At 41.9% G+C, this 27,339-nt stretch overlaps 2 protein-coding genes across 3 annotated transcripts in view; one reads left to right on the forward strand and one right to left on the reverse strand.

Moving 5' to 3' along the window:
* GFM1 (G elongation factor mitochondrial 1) overlaps positions 1 to 27,162 on the forward strand; it is a 50,701-nt gene extending 23,539 nt beyond the window's left edge. The window contains exons 14-20 of one of the 2 annotated variants that reach the window (XM_064275644.1): positions 12,147 to 12,309; positions 13,875 to 14,019; positions 14,559 to 14,643; positions 15,264 to 15,343; positions 20,265 to 20,425; positions 21,196 to 21,249; positions 21,425 to 27,162. In XM_064275644.1, coding sequence (XP_064131714.1) covers positions 12,147 to 12,309; positions 13,875 to 14,019; positions 14,559 to 14,643; positions 15,264 to 15,343; positions 20,265 to 20,425; positions 21,196 to 21,249; positions 21,425 to 21,556 — 820 coding nt within the window. In that variant the 3' untranslated portion in view covers positions 21,557 to 27,162. The remainder of the gene's footprint in view (positions 1 to 12,146; positions 12,310 to 13,874; positions 14,020 to 14,558; positions 14,644 to 15,263; positions 15,344 to 20,264; positions 20,426 to 21,195; positions 21,250 to 21,424) is intronic. The other variant, XM_064275646.1, reaches the window with a different exon arrangement.
* On the reverse strand, positions 35 to 7,455 carry LXN (latexin). Its single transcript, XM_003416129.4, has 6 exons — positions 7,128 to 7,455; positions 5,063 to 5,125; positions 3,815 to 3,992; positions 3,364 to 3,500; positions 622 to 684; positions 35 to 351 (listed from the first exon to the last, which is right to left on the reverse strand). The coding sequence occupies exons 1-6, from the start codon at positions 7,254 to 7,256 to the stop codon at positions 253 to 255; spliced, it is 669 nt and encodes a 222-aa protein (XP_003416177.1). The 5' UTR covers positions 7,257 to 7,455; the 3' UTR covers positions 35 to 252.
* Positions 27,163 to 27,339: the final 177 nt, after the last annotated feature.

Genomic DNA, 27,339 nt, shown 5'->3' on the forward strand with positions numbered 1-27,339 from the left:
AAGTATGCAATATAATTAAATATAATTATGAGGCTGGGATTGAAGCTCTTTATTATGGTCTATATTGTTATTAAGGTGTCTTTACACGGTGACACTTTTCATTATGGAATCTGTATAGGTCTGTAGTCGAGACACTGATACAGAGGACACTTTTGGATTGAATTGGGTTGGTCCTGAAACTGGGTGCCAACAGAGACTGGCACAGACGTCTCTGGTGCGCGTTTATGCTCCGTCCCGGCTTTAGGTCTCGGTTTATTCCAGTTGTGCCTCTCTCGGCAGACGGCTGTTGTGCTTTACTTTGGTGCCATACTGTGGGTGCCAGAGAACTTGCATCTGCCAGGGAGTCATCTCCTGCAAGTAGAGAAAACTAATGCCATGATCAAACTCAGAAAACATTTACAGACATACAGCTGGGTTTGTTTGTGTTTGTTAGAGGCAAACAGTTCTCATAAAGAGAAGCACAAAACAAGTTAAATGGCTACAAGTATAAATACTTCAGCCTAGTGCCTATCTGAACTTACATGAGCTGTGATTTAAAGTCAAAATTAATAAAGTATACTGTGGCCGTAAAACTTGGCTCAGTTTTCAGCGTGGTATCAGATAAAGATAAGTGGTACTTACCTGAGAGGCAATGTCATGGAGCAGGATGGTGTAGTCTAATTCGATAAAGTCGTCATTTCTTTGCTAGGACAAAAATAAGAACCTGGCGTTTGAAACTTAACATCATTGGCAAAAATGAACGGCATTTTAATTTTTAAAATCAGCTTTCATTAGTAGATGATTATATTTAGGTAAAAATAAATATCGAATGTCATAACATTTAGCTTGAGAGATAAACCATTCTATACTAAATATTCTTCCAAATTAGATTTTGAAATCATGATTTTTCATTTTCTATTTAAAGATGGTGTTTTCCCCTTTTGGTTTTAGTGTCCAGGTTTATTGGGGCAGCTCCTTAGGAGCATTACGGTACCATCTGTCATTAAACAACTCTTACTCTTCCCACTGTTCAGAAAAGCAGTGTGTAAGTGTTTACATGAAAGGAAACAAATTGTATAATAGAAATTTTCTTTAGGAAACTTAAAATAGCAAGAGGTGGTAAATGTAGTTCTCTGATAATGTAATTAAAGCAAAACCTTGGTCTGTATTGCTTAGTGCTTAGGAAGTAAAGTTACACCATCAGATACACAGAAATACAGTGCCTGCGTAGTTGAAAACCATGACGATCAGAGCTTTGCTGTGCTTACGCAAGGCTCTTTAAGGTTTGTAATCCATGTGTTGAAACAATTCCTAGACTCCAAGGGGCAGCCCAAGCTCCTGAGGCTCCCTTGGTTAACAGTGATTCTAAACGTGGCCCCAGGGTCAGATAAAGTACTGTTTTAAAGTGTACTTTTCTCTCCTTACAAGGAGAAATAATCTTTTCTTTGAATGTATCAGCAAAGAACGTCCTTTAGGATTGGTATAAAAACCAGTCAGGTTTCGTACATGTTGGATCTTAATAATAGGTAAAGATATGTAACATATATGCCCTGAAGCAGTGGGGTTTTTTCGTATTGACAGAGGCCAGTGGAGACCCGTTAAATCCCTCTGTTGAGGTGTTAACAGGACTTTTTTTCATAAAACTACTAGCACTGTCTTGTGCATACTTTGCTAAAAACGTGGATTGAAAATCATGATTATGGTTTTATGGCTTCTGTTACCTAGACCAGTTACTCAGTTGAGGTCTCAGTACCCCTATAATACACCCCCAACCCCTCCCCCAAAAAAACCAGACCAGACAGAGTAGAACTGCCCCATAGTTTTCAAGGAGCGGCTGGTGGATTTGAACTGCTGACTATTTGGTTAGCAGCCGAGCTCTTAACCACTGTGCCACTAAAAAAAAAAATAAATAAATAAATTTTTTTTTTAGGGCCCCCAAAACAGAAACTCAGTACCCCTTAAATAGTTACATCTCAGTTTTCCCTCCCCTATAGGAATGATGTAATGTTACATGAAAATGCGTTAGAAAAAAGGCCCTATTTCTCAAACAGTTGTCACAGTATTTATGGTAGGTATCTGGCACCACTCCGAGTGCTCTAATTGGACATCCTGCCCTCCCCTGGCCTATAGGGATCAGCTCATGGTTACAAAAGCCTGGGGAGAACAGTGCTCCAGCTGCCTTGGCAGTGTGTTGCCAACAAGCCGAAACAAGTCACCTGGAAAAGTCCTTTTCTGTTAAGGACCTGACTAAGAGTGTGGTTTCTCTGCACTCCATTTTTCTTGATTTGCATTAGATACTAGTTGGAATGTTTTCTTGTTTGTTTTCTTTTCTACTGCTTAAGAAAGCAAGAATCAAAGAATTCTTGTCTCTTTAAGGTATAAGAGAAGCAGTTTTTAAGTAGTCATCCTATCAGATTTAAGAAAATAAAAACCTAGGAACAAGTAAGATATAAGCTTACAAATTATGACTAAATGAGTTATAAAAAGAAAACTGTGTACAGCAAGCTAAGGCAAGAGTAGTGAAACTGTTCTGGAGACACAGCAGGCTTCACAAAACACAGTGAACACAAAACTCCAGTTGCTAAAGGAAGCAATCTGCATCAAGCTGAGCACAAAACCTGAATGCCAGATTATAACTTGAGTTCATCTGTTGAAATTGCAAGAAAAGGCAAAAAGGAACAAAAACCCAAGAAGTACAATCTAAATTAACACCTAATAACCAGCTTCAGTTGTGCGGCCCTCATTAGCCTGCAGAGCTGATGGAAGGTGGGGCACACTGTCAGAAGTCTTTGAGGGCACCTTGGCGTCTCTGTCCTACCTCAACTCCTGAAGAGCTCGCCAGACCTTTCTCCTCCAGCAGAGGGAGCAGAGCAGCGCAGTCAGATCTAACTTGCCGAGCGGAAAATCCCTGGTTTTGCCTTGCTACCATTCTGTGTGGTCAGTTTGTGCCCAGGGAATGCTGACCCTTGCTACCATTCTGTGTGGTCAGTTTGTGCCCAGGGAATGCTGACCCTTGCTACCATTCTGTGTGGTCAGTTTGTGCCCAGGGAATGCTGACCCTTGCTACCATTCTGTGTGGTCAGTTTGTGCCCAGGGAATGCTGACCAGCCCAGCTCAGTAATTAGGAAGGCCAACTGGAGGCAGATGAGGCCTTTTGTTGTATCTCACTCAGCTAAACCAGGCGACTTTCTGGACCAGCTGCTGTTGCTCTGGCCTCTTCCCGCAGCTGTTCACTTTCTCTGGCCCTGACTGTAACTGACCTCTCCTTTAAAATGTCAGGTTCACGATTTTAAATACAAAATGACTGAAAGGGCACTACATCAATTACAATACTCTCAGTAAATATTAGTCCTGTTAGTAGTGTATTTTATGGAAATTACTTACCACTTGCTTGACAGTCTGAATTTTTACCATTTTATACCACGTATTTTCAGTAGAGTTCTGCCATATTATGTAACCACAGGCAACCCAGGCCAAATGTCGAACTGGCTTCATTTCTGGAGCTACATTTCCAAAACTGTCTGGAGGAGAAACATTTACATTAGTATTAAATAATGTAGTTATTTTATATATTCAGTATTAGCCTTAACAAATCTAAATTCTGAGTCATGTCTTAGCTTCCTTCAAATGTGTGCAAAAAAAAAAACAACTTCACTAAGCCATGGAGCTCTAAGGTTCCAAAGCCTCTTTTTTTCTTCTTGGGTTAGATTGCTAATGAAACTTTGCAAAAACCAGTATATTTCCAACATAATGTTAATATCTAACAATTTTGAGCTTAGATAATTGAGATCTTAAAGTTGGGAAAAGACATTTTTTCCAGGTCATATTTATATACCTGGAATATTTTGTGCTTCTAGTGGTTCCTTCATGGCCTTGAGCCTTTGATAAAACGCATTATCCTCTTCATCTGGGTTCTTCTCAATCTCTCCTTCAAATGTGAAGTTGACTTCTGGTGCAGTGTCTTGTCCCACTGGAGGGTAAAGTACTTCAGCCGTGCAGTTCACTGTAATTTGCTGTTTGAAACATTTTTACAAAAGATCCTTACATCTAGATTGTGGTTCTTTGAGATGGAAGATTTAAAGCACTGAGCCCTGACGTTGCTTCAGACCTGACTTTTTCCAGAGGTGTGTCATTGGAACTGACCTAGTGAATTTCCAGAGAGATCCTTTTAGTATCCTAAAAAAGAAACTTTTAGAAAGTCTCACAACTTGTAAATACATCTTATAACTTTGAATATATTTCAGTATTAATGGGGTGTCCATTTGTGAGACCACATTTTAGTCTGTTTATATTTACCTACTGCAGATGCTGGTTACTTTTTAAGCCTTTCCATTACGCTTACTCTCTGCTCCCAAAAGTACAGAAATTTTCTCAAATCCGGATACAGCAATGCGTACCTAGAAGACTGTAGCATTGAGTTACGCGTTGTAAAGGCGTCTGCCCTAACAGCTCCAATGCCTTTTAATGAATCCCCTTATGTTAGCCTGATGTCTTCTGAATTATGCTCAACAAAAGGCCAAGCTTTTTTTAATTTCAAAATGGTTATAGTACAAATTACAGTTCCTTGCTCTTCAATCTGTCTCATGAATTAATCTGAAAGGTGCATAATTTAAAAATGTTTCCGGCCCTTCTATTGAATGGGGGCACCAGTTGGCCATTCTATTGCTCCCGAATATCTGAAAGCACCTACTTTCTTTAAACGCTCAATCCAAAGCAGAATGAGATATACAGATAAATGAAAGTGATCGTGACTGAAAAGTAAATTACTTCACCTGTTCATATGGGGCGTAAGTTCAGACTGCCCTGTGAGTATGTCATCTTTTTAAAGGAAATTTAATTGAACCGAAGTGTAGAATCTATTTTCTAAATAGCACAACAGACTACTTCATGGACCTTGGAAGACACGAAGATAGTATAAAAACCGACCCTTGTATGCCTTACCCATTTGGACAGTATTTTATCAGAACCAAGGATTTCACATCAACTTAAAAAAAAAAAAATTAATCCTCTGACTTGATCAGCTAGAATCATCTGGAATATTCAGAATCAGATTTTATTTACTACTAAAGAACGCTTCACTTACTTTTTGGATAATTTCTTCCACAGAAAACTTAAGGCGATACTTGTGTCCTCTTCCTGGAATGTCCTACAGTTAAAATGTGGTGGAGAGAAGAAAGCATTATAGCGATAACTCAATTCTTTGTTAGAAGAACGCATTCTCATCTGGTTGGGGGGCTGGCTGGTGTGGGTAAGAGATTGCAGCCTTAGACCTTGAAAAAGACAATCACCATGTATGTAATATCTAATTCAGCCGGTCCTCTAACCCTGGTGGTGGCTCAGTGGTTAAGAGCTTGGTTGCTAACCAAAAGGTTAGCAATTCGAATCCATCAGCCTGCTTCTTGGAATCCCTACGGGGCAGTTCTGCCGTGTCCTGTAGGGTTGCTATGAATCGGACTCAACTCTACGGCAATGGGTTTGGTTTTCTATCAGGTTTATTTTGGATGAAAACAAAAAGATGGGATGAAAGCATACAAATAAAAGGGCACAACTCTTTTTCAGTCATCAGATCTTAACATCCGGATCTCTGGTAATTCTCAACACAAGAGATTTTTAGACGTTTCATTCTAAGGATGATGAGAAAGAGGACACTCCTTTGAAAGGTTTCTTCCACGAAGCCCATGGTACCCTTCAAATCGTGTTCAGTTAAGCCTAGTAGCCACCAAGTGCAGAGGCTTAATGAAGGGTCAGGACTGGCTTTGCGAGTTTATTAGGTGACCTGCAGAATGACACTTTAAGCCTTATAATTTTAAGACAGTTTATGCCTACTTGTGTAGTGTTATACTACATAATACCTGTTCCCTGTCAGCTCTTACAGCCTGTCCACAGTTAACCCTTTGGTGCTCGTGGGTCCCTCTAGGGAGGAACCTTTTGTTCAGCCTCTGCGGTTTACCAGGAGGCTGCTGTACAGTGAGAGTGTGTGCCGCCTTGGACACCAAAGGAACAGGCATGTGCCGCAGGTTGTTTTTACAGGGTATCGTAGGAAGTCTGAGTTTTTGGTAGGAAAAACAGAAATTTTGAAAGTTTCTGTTACACGTAGGTACCAGCAGACCCCGGTGTGGACTCTGGAGTATAATTAGTGGTACTTCACGTGTACCAGTGAACGTTTAGGGTGGGCGTACGGGAGGGGGCGAGAAAAAACATCCATACTACCTGCCAAAAATTCAGACGCACTCAATTATTCAGCGTGCTTCCATTAATGAAAATACATGATATCAACGAAAAACTCAAAGCTGAAAATAACTGGTGCACAAAAGGGTTAAGATTATGTAAGATAAATGAGGGACAGTCTCATAGCCTTCCAATGTTAGTCTAATGGGAACAAAGCTACTGAAGCTCCTGAGGCATTAAACATTTAGTATAACCCTTCGCAGCTCCGGAAGGCAGTCGGTGGCCATCAGGTGTGGGTGACGAAGGGGTGTGGGTGATTGAGGCGAAGCTTCACCTCACAGTGGTTTTATTCTGCCGTTGGTTGTCAGTTTCTCTTGCTTCCTTTCCCTCTTTATTTTGGTGAAAGGACCTAGTAAGGCTTGGTGTTAAAATTTAGGCAGTGAAGATGGGGGCTTTTAGTGGTCCCAGCTGTAGTAATAGATGAGAAACGTGGCAGCACTTTTAAGATTCCTTTGAATGGTTCTTACGGATTTCACGTGGGCAAAGAGGAAAATGCTTCCCTTCTTTTAGACCGTTTTCCCATTTCCCTGTATATTACACCAAAATAACTAAACCAAACCGACTGCCATCGAGTTGACACTCCTCGTGACTGTGCCAGACAGAGCAGAACTGCCCCACAGGGTTTCCAAGGTTGTAATCTTTACGGGAGCAGATCACCAGGCCTTTCTCTCCGGAAGCTGGTGGGTGGGTTCGAACCCCCGACCAGCCGAGTGCTTGCCCATGGAAACTGTGCTGGTGTCTACCTAACCCTGAAGACAGAGAGCCCCGGGCTGTCACCTGAGGTCGGAATGTGGAAATCTTAGCTTCCCTAGGGAGGAAGCCAGCGGCCTGCTTCAGGACGGAGGCGGTGGGGCAGGGCGAGGGGAGACGGGCGAGCGGAGGCCACCGGCCAGCGGAGCCCGCGCCCTGGGCGCACTCACCTCCGTGCTGGCTTGTTCCACCGTCTGCACCAGGAACACCTTGTGGGGAGTCCCTTGCTGGTAGTTGATGCAGTTCTCCGCCACCGAGGCCGCCCTGGAGGCTGCGAAGTGGGTGGGTGGGATCTCCATGCTCGGAGAGCGGGCCTTGGAGGGCGCGCAGCCTGGCTGGGCGCGGATGGCTCGCGCGCTCCCGCTCCTCCTGTGGCTCCGGAAGCTGCCGCGTGGCTCGGGCTCGGGCTGGGCTCGTGGCTCGGGTTCGGCTCGTGGTTCGGGCCCGGCTTCCACCTCGTGGCCGCTCCGGGCTCTGAGCTTCCCACCCGGACGAGTGCCGAGTGCCGGGGAGCTGGGCGGCGGGCGGCGGGGAGGGCTTCCGCGCCGGCGGCGGCTTTAAGGGCGGCTCCTCCCCGGGGCGGTGGAGGGGAGTCGGCTGACTTTCCCTGCTCCCTGGAGCGACACGCCCACAGTGTCTGCAGGGTGCGAAGGTGCTCCAGGTGGCGATTCCACTTCCTCTTCCTCCTTCCCCGGGATGGACCCGCCCCAGTCACACCCGGGGAGGCTGCAGACCACTATTAATTTGGGGGATTATGTAATTTAGGTCACTGGAGATGAGAAATGGGCTCCCCTCCGTACTGACTTTAGAAAGATGAGGTTTTGGTAAAACGCCATACTTGAAGCTGGAATCACTGAAAATTTTACCTTAAGGATTAGAACATACTTACAAAGTGATTTTACAAAAAGCGTTATACTTGGTTAGCTTCTGACAAAAGCAGGAGTTTTAAAAGTGCCTTAAAAGCAAGGGCAGACTTCAGTAGGTGGGGCGTTTTCACTCTTGGTTTTATTCCTTAACTTTACGTGAGGCCTTTAAAGGAGCCATGGCTCAGACCCTTGGCGGGTTGGGGTCCCCATCGGGAAGCTGGGGTTCCTCTGATTCTCACCCGTTGCCGGGCTTGCACTTTGCCTGGTTCGGTTGGAAAGAGTGGTTCTCTGCTCTTTCTCACACGTGGATTTTTGAAGGTATTCTAAGTAGACCTGTCTGTATCTCTTGGTGAGACTTAAAGAAAAAGTCAAGAAAAACGTACTTGTGTTGTCTTCCTCGTATACCATTTTAAATTTACTTACAGGTAAGGTCTTCTATTGAGATAAGTATATTTAAAACAAAATAGCAGCAAGACATTTTCCCTGTTTTCTAGTTACTTTAGTTAACAGCTTGAGGTAATTAGAGGTCTGATTTATTTCTGAATAAAAGGGTTAATTTCTCCTGTTAGGGTTTAAGAAATGGAAGGTTGTTTTTGTCTTTTCCTTTTGGAGGGGAGTGTGAGTCACTCGCTTGGCAGCTGACCACTGAGGCTGTAGCTGCCTGTGAATTGAGCTGTTTGAATTAGGTGCTCCTTTGATAGTGTTGGGAAGAAGTGGCTGAGGGAGTACATGATGAAAAAGCTTTTGAGAATAATGAAGTTTTAAGTTTCACAGTTGCTTATTAGCACCCTGAGTGTTATCATTTAGAGACAGAGAAGTACAATAGGTAAGCTTCCTAGAGGAAGTCACCCTTTTGAAACTTTGTGAATACAGCCACTGCCCCTGTGAGTCAAGATTAATAAGAGTTTGTGATGTATCAGGAGTCACCTGAAAGCACACATACCAGTTTAGGTTCTTTGAATTACTATTATTAGTTGTTACATGTATTTAAAAATCTAACTGCCTATTTATATGTTGAACAAATAAACCATATTAAGAGAATCTCCTTACTGTATTTGGGTCTTTAAACTCCTAGCTCCTTGCTGAAGCTTCAAGAATGGTTGGTCATCAGTGCACTATCCTCAGACTTGAATAATGTATGGATGACTTTTAAAGTAACAAAACTACTGTGAATGTGAATCTGTAATGATGAGTCGTTATTTTTATTATAATTTTATATTACTACGTGAACTTAAGAGTCTCTGGGTGGCACAGATAGCTAAGCATTCAGCTCCTAACCAGAAGGAAGACAGAAGAAGTACTGATGCCTTTGAGTTATGGTGTTGGCAGAGAACATGGAATATACCAGGGATTGCCAGAAAAACAAACAAATGTGTCTTGGAAGAAGTACAATCACAATGCTCCTTAGAAGCGAGGATGGCAAGACTTTAGCTCACATACTTTGGACGTGTTGTCAGGAGGACATGGAGAAGGACATCATGCTTGACAAAGTAGAGGGTCTGCAAAAAAGAGGAAGACCCTCAAAGAGATGAATTGACACAGTGGCTGCAACAGTGGGCTCAAGCATAACAACGATTGTGAGGATGGCACAGGACTGGGCAGTGTTTCATTCTGTTGTACATACAGTCGCTGTGAGTCTGAACCGAGTCAACAGCACCTAACAACAACAGGCCTCTGTAGCTGCCTGCCCAGTGGTGTCTTAGCTCTACCCCCTCTTCTCTATTCAGACTACTTGCTGAGTAAAGAGTCTTCGTGCTGGGCGCTCCAGTGGCTGTTGGAGTGGTTGCATCATTTGCATATTAAATGAGTTTATATTCTTTTCTTAGTCTTCTAGGAAAATGTTTGGTTAAGGACATTGGTTTTGGTGCAAATCCAAGCTCTGCCGCTTAAGAGCTGTGTCATATTGGAGAAGTTATTTAGCTAGCCTCACTGACCGTTAGGTTTCTCATCTGCAAAATGGAGGTTGAAAATAGCGCCTTCTTTATGGGTTTGTGGTGACGAACAAGTAAGACAATCCACGGTAAAGTGCTCAGCACGAACCTGGCACATGTGTGCCCCCTTGTTTGATACCCATTGATTATAAATTCAGAAACGGCCCGTGAAACTGCGTGGGATCACATGTTTGTGAGTTGGTTCTCCAGAGCAGTACTGTCTAGCAGAAGAGCCTCGTGGACAGTGGAAATGTCCTGTGTCTCTGCTGCCTGGTATAGTAGCTGCTCTCCACACGCCGCCGGCAAGTGCTGGAAATCAGGCTGGCGTAACCCAGGAACTGGATTTTTAGTTTTATTTAATTTTAATTTAAGTAGCTGCAGTAAGCGATTACCGTACGGATAACACAGATGTAGAATATGTCTGTGTACATGTTATTGTCAAATTTCAAACAAAATTTAAAATATCTTAATGAGAACTCATGCATCCTGAGAGTGCCACTGGACCACAGTTTGGGAATCGCGGCAGTGATTCTGTGGTGGTTTGGCAGTGGTTTCCCTTCCGCTTCCCTTGTTGTCCTTAAAGCTGTTGGTTTTTTTCTCCCAGGAAAATTAGCCTTTCCGCATTTTGTTTTCCTGGCCCATCCTGAAGCTCTTGACCACTGGAGTATTATTTAAAGGCATTTAATCAGGCACATTCACACTTAGCCTCTCTATGACATCTCCTTTTTCAAGATGGCATCTCCTGCCAACATTGGTATTGACTTCCTCCAAACCCCTCAGATCCATACGCAGGAACATGCTTATCAGTGTCCGGTTGCCTGCCGTTATCTACAGATAGGTAGTTTGGAAAGCAGCTGGCTTCTTCCATCTCATTGTGTAGGGGAAGGCTTCAGTTTAAAAGAAGAAAGGCATACAGTGGGTACTCATGTAACGTTCTTCTCATTGAAATAGCAGCCTATGTTTAGGTATGCATGATATGTATGTAAAATGCTTATTTTATGTTGCCTTTAGTGGCTCGAAGTAAACACTGACCTGTGTTTATATATGTGTGTGTGTGTGTGTATAGTGGATGAATGGGCTACAAAAGACCTCTTTAAAGTGTTAAAAAGCAAAGATGTCACTTTAAAGACTAAGGTGTGCTGACCAAAGCCATGGTGTTTTCAGTCACCTCATATGCATGTGAAAGCTGGACGATGAGTAAGGAAGACCGAAGAAGAATCGAGGCCTTTGAATTTTGAGTACACCGTGGACTGCCAGAAGAACGAACAAATCTGTTCTAGAAGAAGTACAGCCAGGATGCTCGTTAGAAGTGAGGATGGCAAGATTTCATCTTGTGTACTTTGGACATGTTATCAGGAGGGACCAGTCCCTGGAGAAGGACATCACGCTTGGTGAAGTAGAGGGTCAGTGAAAAAGAGGAAGAGCCTCAATGAGAAGAATTCACACAATGGCTGCCACAGTGGGTTCAAGCATAACAACGATTGTGAGGATGGTGCAGGACTGGTGTTTCGTCCTGTCGTACATAGATACAGTCGCTATAAGTCAGAACCAACTCAACAGTACCTAACAACAACAACATATATGTCTATATGAATGGCTGGGGCCCTAGTGGCGCAGTGGTTAAGCACTCAGCTGCTAACCAGAAGGTCAGAAGTTCAAACCCTCCAGCTGCTCTGTAGGAGGAGAATGCAGCAGTCTGCTTCCAAGAAGATTCCAGCCTTGGAAACCACATGGGGCAGTTCTACTCTGTCCTATAGGGGTGCCGTGAGTTGGAACTGACTTGACAGCAGTGGGTTTATACGAACGGCTTATTTGTGTTAGTCCCTATTGTGTTGTCATTAATCATTTTTAGGTGTTAATTATCCCACCGGAAACTCTCTTTTCTTATATTGAGCCAGTTTATAGTGCCCAAGCACTGAGGTCAGAAAGTAACTAGCTCAGGAAGTCAACTGTGGCCATCAGGGCTCCTGTGTTCAGTTAACTCCCTGGTTACAGTGACTGAGGGAGAGAACGCTGTGTGCCAGGGAAGGGAGGCATTCCAGAAGCTGCGGGTAAGCTCTGTGGAACATAGATCACTAGAACAAGGACTTAAACGGGCCTTTTTTATCTTAATCACTTGACTTTTTGTCTTTTTATTTATGAAATTCAGAATTGGCAGAATTAAAGCCGTCGATCGTTTGGAAGGTATTCCCTGCCCTTGCTGCAAATAAGAACAGGAAAGAGAGGACCCTTTTTTAAATAAATTCTACAGTCAAACTGTATAGCAGTGTCATCATATTCAATGGAAAAAATGAACATGATTGAATGTAGTTTTTCATTTAAATTAGTGGAGTTACTTAGTTCTGGTAATTACATAATGTCTGTTGGTTTCTCCCCCCTAAATCACTTTCAGGTTTGAGTTTACACATAAAAAGCAGTCGGGTGGTGCCGGCCAGTTTGGGAAGGTGATGGGTATCCTGGAGCCTCTGGACCCAGAGAACTACACCAAGTTGGAGTTTGTAGACGAAACCTTCGGGTCAAATATTCCAAAGCAGTTTGTGCCTGCCGTAGAAAAGGTAAAAAAAGAAAAGCTTTCCTGCATTTTTATTTCTTAAAAACAGCATCAAATTCATACGTCATCTCCTGTTACATTATCTTCCACGCTTCGTTTTGCAAACTGCAGTCGTGCTTCTGTATCTGGTTGTTACGCTTCTCCATCTGATTTAGAATCTTCGGTTCACTGAGCTCAAGACCTATGCATCATGCGGTGACGGTAGCCTGAGGTCGTCCTGTTTCTCCATGACTGTGTTCACATTTCTCTTGACAAAGTGCGGCTCCTTAGTCAGTTGTGAGCAGCAGTTAGAATTCGCAGGAGCCCCTGTGGGTTTCTGAAGTGTGGTGTGTGCTCTTATGGTGGAGTGACTGTTTGTGGTCATTCTCTGCGCCAGCTTCCTGCTGCGTCAGCGCTGCTTTTGATCAGTGTGGTCGCTTGGTACAGCTTCAGCGTCAGAAACAGTTTCTTCATTGGCAAGCTGATAAAATCCTGAAACCTGCGCCCCTCACAAAACTGCAGATCAGATAAGACTGTGTGAAGTTCCTTAGGAATTGTGGCACACTGCACGTTTAAGGGGTTGCTGGTTTGTTTGGCAGTCACTTCAAGGCAAGCATTTATTAAAGATTGAGGTCTTTTTTAGCCTTTTAAGTTAGAAATCCTTACTTGCAGGTTATAATTTTGGTTTCAGTAGCAGTAATGTTTTTTATGATCATTGCATTTCATTATGTTCCGTTTCAAGGCAATATTTTGTCATTCACATACTTTTAAGTCTCTTCTTGATGTAGGTGAAGGGGGCTTGGATATTGTCAGCGTACATCGCCTGTCGTGAAATGTCAGGCATATGTTGCACTGTGTGTGGAGCCTACCGTTGTCTTGCCAAGAAGAGCTGCCCTTTTTTTTTTTTTTGCTGGAGCTCTACAAAAACCTAAGTGACTGACCAAAAATTGCACACTTACTGAATTATACTCTTTAAATATATGCAGTTTATTGTCCATAACTATACCTCAGTGAAACTGATTTTTTTTAAAAGGAGTGCATTTGGAAAAATGAAATTATTTTAATTCTAGTTCTTACTGACGTAGTGTAACACTGAAGCTGTATGTGGTGATCTGGAAATGAGGCAAAGCAGTTACAGGTGTACAGTAGGGTTCAAGACACACGTGTTGAACAAATGCCGGTTTTTTGGAGGTTTTCTTTAAATAGCCATTAAAAAAAAAAAACTAAAGGAGTTTCTTAGTTTTGCATTTTCTCTGTTACCTCATTGTAAAACTAAGATCATAATGGGTTTGAGAGTTAAGTATTTCCTGAGGATGAGGCCATGAGAAAGTGGTTGTTAGCACTCTCAGCGGCACTTTGAAAGTAGCGCGAACCTTTCAGTAACAGGCTTTTCCAAGGTATTGTTCATCTAGATGCAGTAATAATAAAGCTTAAATAGTAAAGTTGCTGAACTTTTTAAAAGTTCTTTTTTGAGGAATGGAACATAACGTACATAGAAATGATAAACTTCTGAACACTGATGTTTGCTCGTTCTTGGTAATGTACCTGCAGGTGAAATCCACTCACTCCAGAAGTTGTTTTCATTAACAGGGGTTTTTGGATGCCTGTGAGAAGGGCCATCTTTCTGGTCACAAACTCTCTGGTCTCCGATTTGTCCTGCAAGATGGTGCGCATCACATGGTCGATTCCAATGAGATCTCTTTCATCCGAGCAGGAGAGGGTGCTGTGAAACAAGGTATGCTGTGTCCTAGTCCCCACGGCCTTAGCGTGTCTCTTTCTGCCGGTGGACGTCAGAGCCGCAGAAGGCCGCGCTGTGGTCTTGTCCACCCAGAGCCCTAGACACCATACCGGACAACACAGAAACGTTTACTACAATCATGCCATTTTTAGTGGCTTGTCCAAATGCCAGGGAATCCTTAAATTTGTAAGTACTGTAATTGTTTCGTGTATGACATAGTAGGCTTTAGGCATTTTGAGGATGGCGAAGTATTTTTAAAGAATATGCTTATTCACGGTGCTGAACTGTTCGAATTGTCCACCCATACACACAGAATAATATGTTTGTGGTAAAACCCTAATTAACCAGAACCCTAAACAACTGAACTCCGATTCTTTGCTTTTAAGAGAGAAAAGTAAATGACAACAGAACAATTTTACATCAGGGTTATTCAACAAAGAAACATCAAAGTTGTGCCTTGAAACCAGACAATTTATTCTTTCTCCCCTCTTCATATCCTTCATTTTCTTCATACCACCTCTCTATTAAATACACAGTTGAAATCTATGCTCTGGAAATCCTGTCACAATCTGAAAATTATGTTAATAAGAAAACAGGGAGAGGAACCCAAGGTCAAGAAGGGTGAGTGTTGACATGTCATGGGGTTGTTAGCCAATGTTGTAAAATAATACGTGTACTGTTTAATAAGAAGCTAGTTCTGTAAACCTTGATCTAAAGTACAATTAAAAAAAAATCATGCCCTTAACCACTGGTTAAACAGTTTTGTTTTGCTTGTTGCTGAATTTTATTTGTATTAAATTTTTAAAAATATATTCAATCTGAGAAGTGTCAAACAACAGAGAATATAAAATATGTTACTGAAGTATGTTACTTAAAAAAAAACAGGGAGATGAAATCACAAGGAAAATAATGTCCTGGCTCAGAATAAAACACTGGCCTCTTGCTCTCCAAGTGTTTATCGTCTTAATAAAAAACTGGTAATTATAATCACCTGATATACCCTTTTAGAAGTACAGTTAGAACAAATTGAAAATCATTAATTATTCTCTGATAGCTCTTTTATTGGCTAGAAATGGGTAGCTTTCCTGGACATAGAGTTATATAAAGCCAGATAGTTGACATGGTTATCAGTTAATACAGAGCCTCGTTCTCTTTAACTGCTTCTATGTTTAAATATTAGTGAGCTGAAATGGACTGGTGTTGGTTATTCTGAATCACAGTCATATGGTCTCCTGTTCCAGGAATGACAAACCGGAAGAGGAATGGCGTCGCATTCATTGTCTAAAAGAACGTTTCAAGATCTATCTTGAAATCCAATGCTGTGAGTGATAAGATGATATCCATATCCCTACAAGGAAGACCAGTTAATACGACCATTATTCAAATTTACTCAACAACCACTAATGCCAAAGATGAGGAATTCGAAGATTTTTATCATCTTCTGTAGTTTGAAATTGGTCAAACATGCAATCAAGATGCATTGGTACTTAGTGGTGACTGGAGTGCAAAAGTTGGAAGCAAAGAAGGATCAGTAGTTGGAAAATATGGTGATAGAAACAATGCAGGAAATCACATGATAGAATTTTGCAAGACCATCAACTTAATTCAGCAACACAAAGAATGATAGTACACATGGACCTCACCTCATGGAATATATAAGAATCAAATCGACTACATCTGTGGAAAGAGATGATGGAGAAGTTCAGTATCATCAATCAGAACAAGGCCAGGGGTTGACTAACAGAACAGACCATCACTTGCTCATGCATAAGTTCAAGTTGAAGCTGAAGAAAATTAAAACAAGTCTACGAGAGCCAAAGCACGAACTCGAGTATGTCCCACTGCAATTTAGAAACCATCTCAAGAATAGATTTGATGCACTAAACACTAATGACTGAGAAGACCAGATGAGTTGAGAGATGACACTGAGGACATCATACGTGAAGAAAGCAAAAAGACAGGAAAGAAAGAAAAGACCAAAATGAATGTCAGAAGAGACTCTGAAACTTGCATTTGAACATAGAGTAGCTAAAGCGAATGGAAGAAATGTTGAAGTAAAAGAGCTAAACAGAAAATCTCAAAGGATGACTCGAGAAGATAAAGTATTCTAATGAAATGTACAAAAACCTGGAGTTAGAAAACCAAAAGGGAAGAACATGCTCGGCTTTTCTCAAGCTGAAAGAATTCAAGAAAATATTCAAATATTGAAGGATTCTGTGGGGAAAATATTAAATGACGCAGGACACATCAAAAGAAGATGGAAGGAATACACGAGAGACCCTATACCAAAAAGAATTAGTTGACATCCAGCCATTTCAGGAGGTAGCATATGATCAAGAACTTATGGTACTGAAGGAGGAGGTCCAAGGCATTGACAAAAAAACAAGACTCCAGGAGGCACTTACTGATGAAGATTAAAGACCACAGCCTTCAGTATGGATTGCACCTCAACATAAAGAAAACAAAAATCCTCACAACTGGACCAATAAGCAACTTCATGATAAACAGAGAAAAATATTGAAGTTGTCAAAGATTTTGTTTTACTTGTATCTACAACCAACGCCTGTGGAAGCAGCAGTCAGGAAATCAAATGGCACACTGCACTGAGCAAATCTGCTTCAGAATGTGTTAAAAAGCAAGGATGTCACCTCGAGAACTAAGGTGCACCCGACTAAGGTATTTCATTTGCCTCGTATGTATGTGAAAACTGGGCTGTGAATAAGGAAGATCGAAGAAGAACTGATGCGTTAGAATTATGGTGTTGGCAAAGAATATTGAATATACCATGGGCTGCCAGACAACTGGACAAATCTGTGTTGAATGGAGTACAGCCGGAATGCTCTCTAGAAGTAAGGGTGGGGAGACTTAGTCTCACATGCTTTGGACATGTTATTAGGAGGGACCAGACCCTGGAGAAGGACATCATGGAGGGTAAGTGAAAGAAAGGAAGACCCTCGACAAGATGAATTGACTCAGCGGCTCCAACAATCGGCTCAAACACAGCAGCAACTGTGAAGATGGCTCAGGAGTGGGCAACATTTCGTTCTGTCATATGTAGGGTCGCTTTGAGTAGGAACCAACTCGACGGCACCTAACAGCAATACAACAATATTTAAATATAACTGTATAAATACAGATATATAAACCCATTGTCATCCAGTCAATTCCGACTCATAGCAACTGTATAGGACAGAGTAGAACTGCCCCATATGGTTTCCAAGGAGCGCCTGGTGGATCAAACTGCTGACCTTTTGATTAGCAACTGTATCTCTTAACCACTACACCACCAGGGTTTATATATATATATATATATATATATATAAAATGTGTATATATATTCATAAAAATGTATGTATATAGTCATGAAAAACATGTAAATATTAACTAAAGAGTTGAATATGTACATTTACTTTTACTTACTTAAATATCAAATATTCCAAATGGGGAAACCCTGGTGGTGTAGCGGTTAAGTGCTATGGCTGCTAACCAAAAGGTCGGCAGTTCAAATCCACCAGGCCCTCCTTGGAAACTGTGGGGCGGTTCTACTCTGTCCTTATAGGGTCGCTATGAGTCGGAATCGACTCGATGGCACTGGGTTTTTTGGCTTTCTAAGAAGTGCTTTAATGATAGACTATATAAGAAAGTGCTAATTAGTTCATTATAAACAAATTGATGCTGTAGAAAAAAAACATGATTTTTTTTTATTAACTTTTATTGAACTTCAAGTGAACGTTTACAAATCAAGTTAGACTGTCACATATAAGTTTATATACATCTTACTCTGTACTCCCACTTGCTCTCCCCCTAATGAGTCAGCCCTTCCAGTCTCTCCTTTCCTGACAATTTTGCCAGCTTCCAACTCTCTCTATCCTCCCATCCCCTCTCCAGACAGGAGATGCCAACACACTCTGAAGTGTCCACCTGATATAATTAGCTCATTCTTCATCAGCATCTCTCTCCTACCCACTGTCCAGTGCCTTTCATGTCTGATGAGTTGTCTTCGGGGATGGTTCCTGTCCTGTGCCAACAGAAGGTTTGGGGACCATGACCTCCGGGATTCCTCTAGTCTCAGTCAGACCATTAAGTATGGTCTTTTTATGAGAATTTGGGGTCTGCATCCCACTGATCTCCTGCTCCCTCAGGAGTTCTCTGTTGTGCTCCCTGTCAGGGCAGTCATCGATTGTGGCCAGGCACCAACTAGTTCTTCTGGTCTCAGGATGATGTCGGTCTCTGGTTCATGTGGCCCTTTCTGTCTCTTGGGGTCTTAGTTGTCGTGTGGCCTTGGTGTTCTTCATTCTCCTTTGCTCCAGGTGGGTTGAGACCAATTGATGCATCTTAGATGGCCGCTTGTTAGCATTTAAGACCCCAGATGCCACATTTCAAAGTGGGATGCAGAATGTTTTCATAATAGAATTATTTTGCCAATTGACTTAGAAGTCCCCTTAAACCATGGTCCCCAAACCCCCGCCCCTGCTCCACTGACATTATCCCGGAAACTTCTTTGCTTTTGGTCCAGTCCAATTGAGCTGACCTTCCAAAAAAACATAGTTTTTAAAAACAAATTATTTTCTTTGTCATGTTTTCTGTGTTTTGCTATTTGAAGATAACTCAGCTAATTTGAGACTGTAGTATTACTCTGCACTATCTTAGCTTCCAAATTAAGGATGAGAGTTTGAAGTTTTGTTGTATTCTCTCTACATTGTTACATGTGAACATCAGTCAGTCTTTGTCACAGTAAGAAGTGTTCTAGTCCTGTGTTTAGTGGGTTGAAAATAAGCACAGCGTTGAGTTTTCATGCTAAATTGCCCCAGCTTCTAGTCCAATACTTGGTTGCCCAAAGTGAAGAAGACTTGAAGCACTTATTGACGAAGATCAAAGACCACAGCCTTCAGTATGAATTGCACCTCAACATAAAGAAAACAAAAATCCTCACAGCTGGACCAATAACCAACATCATGGTAAGCCCAGAAAGGTTGAAATTGTCAGGGATTTCATTTTACTTGGATCCACAATCAATGCCCACAGAACCAGCAGTCAAGAAATCAAATGACGCATCGCATTGGGTAAATCTGATGCAAAAGACCTCTGTCTAAAGTGTTAAAAAGCAAAGATGCCACTTTGAGGACCAAGGGGCATCTGACCTAAACCATGGTGTTTTCAGTCACCTCATATGCATGTGAGAGCTGGACAGTGAAAGACTGAAGAATTGATGCCTTTGAATTGTGGTGTTGATGAAGAATATTGAATACACCATGGACTGCCAGAAGAACAAACAAGTCTGTCTTGGAAGAAGTACAGCCAATTCTGGCTCCTTGGAAGTGAGGATGGTGAGACTTTATCTTGCTTACTTTGGACTTATTATCAAGAGGGATCAATTCCTGGAGAAGGACTTCATGCTTGGTAAAGTAGAGGGTCAGTGAAAAAGAGGAAGACTCTCAACGAGATGGACTGACACAGTGGCTGCAGCAATGGGCTGAAACATACGTATTAACGCAGAGACGGCACAGGACTGGGCAGTGTTTTTTTCTGTTAGACACAGAGTCGTTATGAATCAGAACCAACTCAACAACACCTAACAACAACATCTAGACCAATGCCTTTATTTTGTAGGTAAAGAAACTTGAGACCTGGACCGACTGTGTTTTGCCTTGTTAGAGGCAGAGCAGAAAGTAGAAACTTGGTCTTCTAATTCTCAATTATAAATTGTTCACCTACAGAAGGAAAGACAGAGCTCAGCTGTGTCCTGCTTATTATCTCCAAGTAAATGAAGGGTACCCTCCACCCTTCTCCTCCCCTAGGTGGAAGTTATTTTCTTACAGTTAAGAGCAACTGTCTGCCAGGGGTCAAAAAGGAAGGGTGGGCTTATCTTGATCAAAGACTTTAACAGTTTCCTAACCTCTAAAGATTTCAGAAAGAGAGTAAGTAACCCTCCGCTGGATAATTTGGATGGTGAAGGACTCCATCAGATGTTGTATAAAGATCTCTTTTAGTATTTTCTACACGTCAGTGAGTTTTAAGGATAAAAATTAGAATTAAGTATTGCCTTATTAGAATTTCCGTTTAGAAGGGTGACTGTTAACTGCTACTAGAAAAATGAGTCCAGGTCAAATATTTTAACATCCTCATTGTGTGTATCCCTTTGGGAGAATGCCATCCATCTTCCATTCACACACCTGGATAGAAGAGCTCCAATTTGTTCTGGGGAGATTAATAAACTGATTTATTTATTTGTTTTAACCCAGCCCTGGCAAATGGAACATGGTGTATTCTTGAGCCTGTTATGTCTGTGGAAATCGTTGCCCCAAATGAATTTCAGGGAACAGTGATTGCGGGAATTAACCGGCGCCACGGGATGATCACCAAGCAGGATGGAACTGAGGACTACTTCACACTGTACGCAGATGTGAGTATTGCCCGTCGCGGGCAATCTGGCTTTAGTAACCACAGAAGGAAATGAGAGTTAGCTTTTGTTGTGGGAGGTTTGGAGCAAATTGCCACATTTCCCTGGCTGTTTGTGGCCACATACGTGCCGCAATTTCTGTAATTTGCTCTGAGAACAACTCTTTAAGTGCAAAAGCTAAAAATAAGATTCGTTTCATGTGGCCTTTTGTGAATTTGTCTTTTTTTTTTTTAGATGCATGATTGTCTTTCTCAGTATGGCTTTATTTGCATAGCTGCTTTATTACGAATACATTATCTCCAGTTTATTGGGATAGTAGGTCACCTGCCTGTCATTTACCTGGCTTAAATATCATGAGAGAAAGTATTTATCACACTACACAAAGCCTCCCAGAAGGCAGCTGCTTGCACCATGTCACTAAGGCACCCACAGCAAAGTCGTCTTAACGTTTCCACGGAAGAAACACTTCCGAATGCTTGAACTGAGGCCAGAGAGCAGCCTGGGAATGAGGAAGCGGGTTGATCAGTGGTGTCAGCTCTGAGTCTGAGGAGCTGAAAGATTTAGCTTCTGGTTGTAGCTTTACGTCAGATAAAATTATTTTCAAGTGAGGGTCTCCACTTGGATTAAAAAAATGAAAATATGTTTCTCTTTGGCTTTTAATTTAACCAGTAATTGTTAGTAGAACCCTAAAGGAATGAAACAGCTAAGGTGTCTCTTTTTCTCAAATATATTTCAGTAAGCAATGCTGAAATGTCTCCTCTGTTTATTTTCAGGTGCCTCTAAATGAGATGTTCGGTTATTCCACTGAGCTCAGGTCGTGCACAGAGGTAAACAAGTTTAAACGATACTGTAGTACTCTTCAGTATGGCAGTACTCTTCAGTACTGTAGTACTCTTCACACACCACCCTGCAGAGGGATCACGTTGTGAAATCCTGTCTTTGCTTGACTTGGTAATTGTAAAAAACAAAACAAACTTGCTTTTTTGTTTTTCTGACTTCTAGGGGAAAGGAGAATATACAATGGAGTACAGCAGATATCAGCCGTGTTTACCGTCTACCCAGGAAGATCTGATTAATAGGTATTTGGAAGCTACAGGTCAGCTTCCAGTGAAAAAAGGAAAAGCCAAGAACTGACTTTCCTCACTTTGAGTTTTGACTATCAAACTTTGAATCTGCAAGGCTGAGATACTTGGACAGATTCCGGCAGGATGGATTCAGGCTGCCAACACAAGAAGTTATACACGCCTTCCTGGTGTGTTCAGAGACAGCTCTATTGATACGTTTTATAGTTTATTGAAAAATATAAGATACGATGATTTCTGAAATGTATTTATTTAAGGGAGGAAGAGACTAATTTTGGTTATCCTTCTAAGCTTAGAATGTGTGCGTAGACTTCCACATTTTTATCAGGAATTTTCAACATACAGAGAAGCTGAAAAAATAGCACAAAGACTGTCCATATGCCTTCCATCTAATTAATGAAAACAGCAAGTTTTTAAATAATTTATCCTGTCACAGTAGTGTTTTCCCACATTTGCTTTATCTATCCATTTATCTGTCTCATGCCATTATGTATTTTTTTAATTTTTAAAAATTATTATTTTGCTGAGCACTTGACAGTAAATTACATATATCATGATACTTTTTGGAGGGTCACGTGTTGTTGTTTTTTTTTTTTCTTAACCGTGCTTTACATGAAGGTTTGCAGAGCAAATTAGTTTCTCATTCAGCAGTTTATACACAAGTTGTTTCATGGCATTGGTTGTAATCCCCGCGATGTGTCAGCACCCTCCCCTTCCCCTTTCCTCCCTGGGTTCTCCGTGCCCCTTTGTCCAGCTTTCCTGGCCCTTCCTTCCTTCTCGTCTTTGGTTTTGGGCAGGTGTTGCCCATTTGGTCTCACATACATGGTTGAACTGGGAAGCATGTTCCTCAAGTGTGTTATTGTTTGCTTTATAGACCTGTCTGATCTTTGGCTGAGGAGCTCTGGTGGCGCAGTGGCTAAGAGCTACAGCTGCTAACCAAAATGTCGGCAGTTCAAATCCGCCAGCCATTCCCTGGAAACCTTATGGCGCAGTCTACCCTGTCCTGTAGGGTCAGTGTAAGTCGGAATGGACTCAGCGGAAATGGGTTTTATTTTTAGTCTTCGGCTGAAGGGTCAACTTCAGGAGTGACGTCAGTTCTGAGTTGAAAGGGTGTCCGGGGGAGGAGCGTCAACTTTGAGTGGACTGGCTTTTTTTGTTTAAGAGTGAATTCTGTAGGATCTTATTATACAGCGTTTTTCAAATTCTTCGTTGAGGTATTGAAGCACTGGCTACACTTTTAGCTGTCTTGTATGTGGCTGGTTGCTTAAATTTTTGGCTTCTGTAATTCACTTGTAGCTGCTTCAGCTTCTAGGAGTGTAAGGTCACACCCTTGCTGCCTTCTGTGAAGTGAGAGACAGACCCTCGCGTAGGATATCCTTGTCTATATTCATTTCTAGTGTTTCTGTAGCCCTAAATAATAAAATATGTTTTTACAGAGTTGCTGCCCAGCAGTTTCATTTCTTGTAGATGTTAGTTGAATTTGTAGTATTGTATTCATTGAGGTTGTGAAAGAACAAATGTTAAGGTTTTGTCTCCAGAATAAGTTGGGCTTTCCCAGGCAGCTCTACCATATTGTCTGGAATTGCCTCATCCAAAGAGTATCTGATTACACAGACATATCCTAGCCTTTCCCCTTAGTGGATAATGGAAATAAAATAACTGACTTTAAATTTAAATGCCTTTGGTTTTTTGATTTATAGATTTGGCTTTATAGTTTAACGTTTCTAGAAAAAAAATTAATCACTTGTTTTCAAGGCTGCTTGGCTGCTAACCAAAAGGTCGGCAGTTCATATCCACCAAGCGCTCACTGGAAACCCTATGGGGCAGTTCTACTCTGTCCTATGGGGTAGTTGTTAGTTGGAATCGGCTCAAAGGCAGTGAGTTTGTTTGTTTTTCAAGGCATTGTCTTAAATGCTTTAAATGTGTTATCTAATTTAGTTCTCACAACCCCGAGAAAGTAATTACTATTATTGTGTCCATTTTGCAGTCAAGGAAGTGAAGGCACAGAGAGGGTAAGTAACTTATCTAAGACCACACAGCTTGTTAAGTTTTCAAATGGAAACCTCAGTTACGGTTATTCATCAAACCAGTGCATTTCCCCTGTGAAATGTCTGTTGCTATAATAGCATCAATCCTGACAAATGCCGTTGCTTTGGCATTTTAGCCACATCTTGTGCCATTCCCAGTGACTTTGAATGTCGTTCGCGATGAAGAAATACCTTCATAGAACTTAGCTCAGTTCCTCGGGCTGTTTTGAAGAGTCAGAAATGTTAAAACTAAGATGGACAAATTTGGATGTGTTTTTGAATTGTTAGACATTCTAGCTATAAAATTACAGTGTCTGAGAAGATCCAAGACATTTGATCCAACAGTAGCATCTTGACGGTGGCGACACAGGCCCAGCTGTCGGGAGTAGTTGGAATAGGGCCACGGGGGCACAGCTCCAGGACTAGGACCCACAGCTCTCGCTGACTCGTTTTCAGTTGGTAAAGACCACGTGCCAACTAGCATCTGTAGCAAGGAGAAGTGTGTAAATGGGGTATTTATACCGCTGTTGCGAAGGCTAATTGTTGGCTGATTTAAAGACGCGTTGGGTCACGGCAGCAGCACCAGTCAGTATCACACTGGTTCCCAACCCTCGCTGCACTTGAAAAACCAGCTGGGGAGCCCTGAACAGACACAGCAGGCTGCCTCCAGGTACTCTGATTCTGTCACTCAAAGGAGGGGACCCAGCACTGGGACTCCTTAAAGCTTTCAGGCTGTTCCAGTATGCAGGCAAGGTGAAAGACCACCTCAGTATCGCCCGAACTTAGGCCCAAGATACAAAACGGAAAGTAAAAACCCAGATGGGTCATATTAATGTTCTTTTGTGTGATGTTAGTTTTGGGCTTTGGGGTTCTTAGCTTGATAACTTTACCTTTAAAAAAAATACTTCATTTTAAAAAACATGACTCTAATTCCTCCCCTTCCTGCTCACTTTTAGATTGCGTAGTTGTAAAATCACTAAAATTTAATCATTCTGAACTCTGACGTGTGAACGAGTCTTAAAATTGATGCCAAAAGAGAAAGTTAGCAGCCACAGGAGAAAATTGTGACATGTTGGGGGCATGTCCCTTTGTGGAAGACAGCTGTTTGCGTTGCTAAAACTATACATGATTGAATTAGAGCTTTGATTGTTGCTTAAAGTTATCTTCAAATACATAACATGAGAACGCATCCCTGAAATAGTTGTGTTCAGAGAAGATGTTTATGAACATTAATTTATCCATTCAGATACGTGCCAAGCAACCTTCTAAGCTAGGAAAGGTCACAGAATAGGTCCTAGAATATGCTAAGCTGAGAGAAATTGCCATAATAAACTTGTGTCATGAGAACATCGATCAAGTGCCAAATACAGAACCTTCCAACTGACTTTCAAAAGAACTTGCTTGACGTCTAACAATTCATAATTCAGGTAAAGAAAGATGAAATTCTGAGTAGGATCAAATGTAATACAGACAGAAGCCCTGGTATTGTTCTGTATGTCTTTAAATTCTGAAAGTTGTTGAGAAATAAGACAGTGAAGTGATACTGTATGTCAGCGGCTCAAGGTGATTTAGAAGAACTTTAGATTTCATGAAGAGAGGGCTTAGGAAACTTAGAGGTTTTTCTTCCATGTCAAGGCAGATGAGGCAGCTCTTCTCTGTTGTTAGCTAGTTAAACCAGTGTTAGCGAACTCAAGTCAGCAGTTTTAGAGTTTATGCTAAAACATATTCTAACGGCGATGTTATTAAGAAATTATAGTTGGTTTAACTTCTGTGGCTTTTGTAAACTTATAAAATAGGAAATTGCATTTGTATGTTGTCTGTTTAGAATTCCCGTTCATAGTCTCTTTGACTGGAATAAAGATGTTAAAGGGTTACCTTAGAGTTCTTCCCTGGTTTCGTGGGTCTAATCTCACTTCTTAAAAATGCTGTATGAGGACTCTGAGGAAGCTGAGACGCCAGAAAGCCGAAACACCAGGTAGGGGCTGCTTCCAGCCCTGGGAGTAGTCCTGCAAGGTTCAGTGACAATCGCAGGACTTACTGTGCCACCCCGAAGTGGTCCTGCAAGGTTCAGTGACAATCGCAGGACTTAGTGTGTCACCCCTGGGAGTGGTCCTGCAAGGTTCAGTGACAATCGCAGGACTTAGTGTGTCACCCCTGGGAGTGGTCCTGCAAGGTTCAGTGACAATCGCAGGACTTAGTGTGTCACCCCTGGGAGTGGTCCTGCAAGGTTCAGTGACAATCGCAGGACTTAGTGTGCCACCCCGGAAGCGGTCCTGCGAGGTTCAGTGACAATCGTAGGACTTAGTGTGCCACCCCGGAAGTGGTCCTGCGAGGTTCAGTGACAATCGTAGGACTTAGTGTGCCACCCCGGAAGTGGTCCTGCGAGGTTCAGTGACAATCGCAGGACTTAGTGTGCCACCCCGAAGTGGTCCTGCGAGGTTCAGTGACAATCGCAGGACTTAGTGTGTCACCCCTGGGAGTGGTCTTGCAAGGTTCAGTGACAATCGCAGGACTTAGTGTGTCACCCCTGGGAGTGGTCTTGCAAGGTTCAGTGACAATCGCAGGACTTAGTGTGCCACCCCGGAAGCGGTCCTGCGAGGTTCAGTGACAATCGTAGGACTTAGTGTGCCACCCCGGAAGCGGTCCTGCGAGGTTCAGTGACAATCATAGGACTTAGTGTGCCACCCCGGAAGTGGTCCTGCGAGGTTCAGTGACAATCGTAGGACTTAGTGTGTCGCCCCTGGGAGTGGTCCTGCAAGGTTCAGTGACAATCGCAGGACTTAGTGTGTCACCCCTGGGAGTGGTCCTGCAAGGTTCAGTGACAATCGCAGGACTTAGTTTGTCACCCCTGGGAGTGGTCCTGCAAGGTTCAGTGACAATCGCAGGACTTAGTGTGCCACCCCGGAAGCGGTCCTGCAAGGTTCAGTGACAATCGTAGGACTTAGTGTGCCACCCCGGAAGTGGTCCTGCAAGGTTCAGTGACAATCACAGGACTTAGTGTGCCACTGAGATGCTCTTGGTGTCTTCACTGAAGACGGTTTAGGGAACTTCAGTTAGAGGAATTTACCACTTGATTGTGCCATGATTTAATCTTTCTCGATTGTTTCTTTGATATTTTAGTAAAAGAGCATTTTTTCTGCATTATCACTGAGGTGTAATATTCCTTCAGAATACTCTCGTTTTGTGTTTGTTAACTGCTGCAGAGTTGGCGGCTCTTTAAATCAAGTGGGTATTGGGAAGAGGAATGCAGAGGGTTGGGGTGTTAAATAGAGAAAAGATTATGAACTAGATTTGCTGAAAAGTAACGTTACCGTCCATCTTGTCAGAGTGCGTGTCTTTAAAACCTTTTTTAGTAGTAACCTTTCTAATTTTCTATCAGTACAGACTTAAAAATAATATTTTGGTATATTTTAAAGCTGATGCTTTCTTACCAATTATTGGCTAAGGAACCTGGCAAAAGGTTTTTAGACACTCATGTGTTCCAATAAATAATATTAATTTTGAGAAGGAAATGATGGCAACATTTCCTGGATGTTTTTCCTGCCCTGGGGAGGTACTTCACTGAATTTGATTATGGTACATATTGTGTTTGCTCCTGGAAATTACTCAGGCCAACACTGGGTCCAATGTTGTACTTAGAAATGAAAATTGTAAATATTTTATATTCTCTCAATTACATCTTTGTTCCATTTCATACATGTTCATAGATACAGCTTTATTTGATGCGACATTGTGTATAATTTCTATTTGTAAAATTTAAATTAAGCAATATTAAGATTTTACTTAATTTCAGTTTAGCACAGATATT

The sequence above is a fragment of the Loxodonta africana genome, chromosome 23 (genome assembly GCF_030014295.1).
Source record: "Loxodonta africana isolate mLoxAfr1 chromosome 23, mLoxAfr1.hap2, whole genome shotgun sequence".
Classification (NCBI taxonomy): domain Eukaryota; kingdom Metazoa; phylum Chordata; class Mammalia; order Proboscidea; family Elephantidae; genus Loxodonta; species Loxodonta africana.

Coding starts and splice junctions, on each gene's coding strand:
- LXN (XM_003416129.4), bottom strand. CDS start 7,256: ATGGAGATCCCACCCACCCACTTCGCAGCCTCCAGGGCGGCCTCGGTG. Junction 685..3,363: donor TTCAGACTGTCAAGCAAGTG/GTAAGTAATTTC, acceptor TTTTTGTCCTAG/CAAAGAAATGACGACTTTAT. Junction 352..621: donor TCCATGACATTGCCTCTCAG/GTAAGTACCACT, acceptor CTCTACTTGCAG/GAGATGACTCCCTGGCAGAT.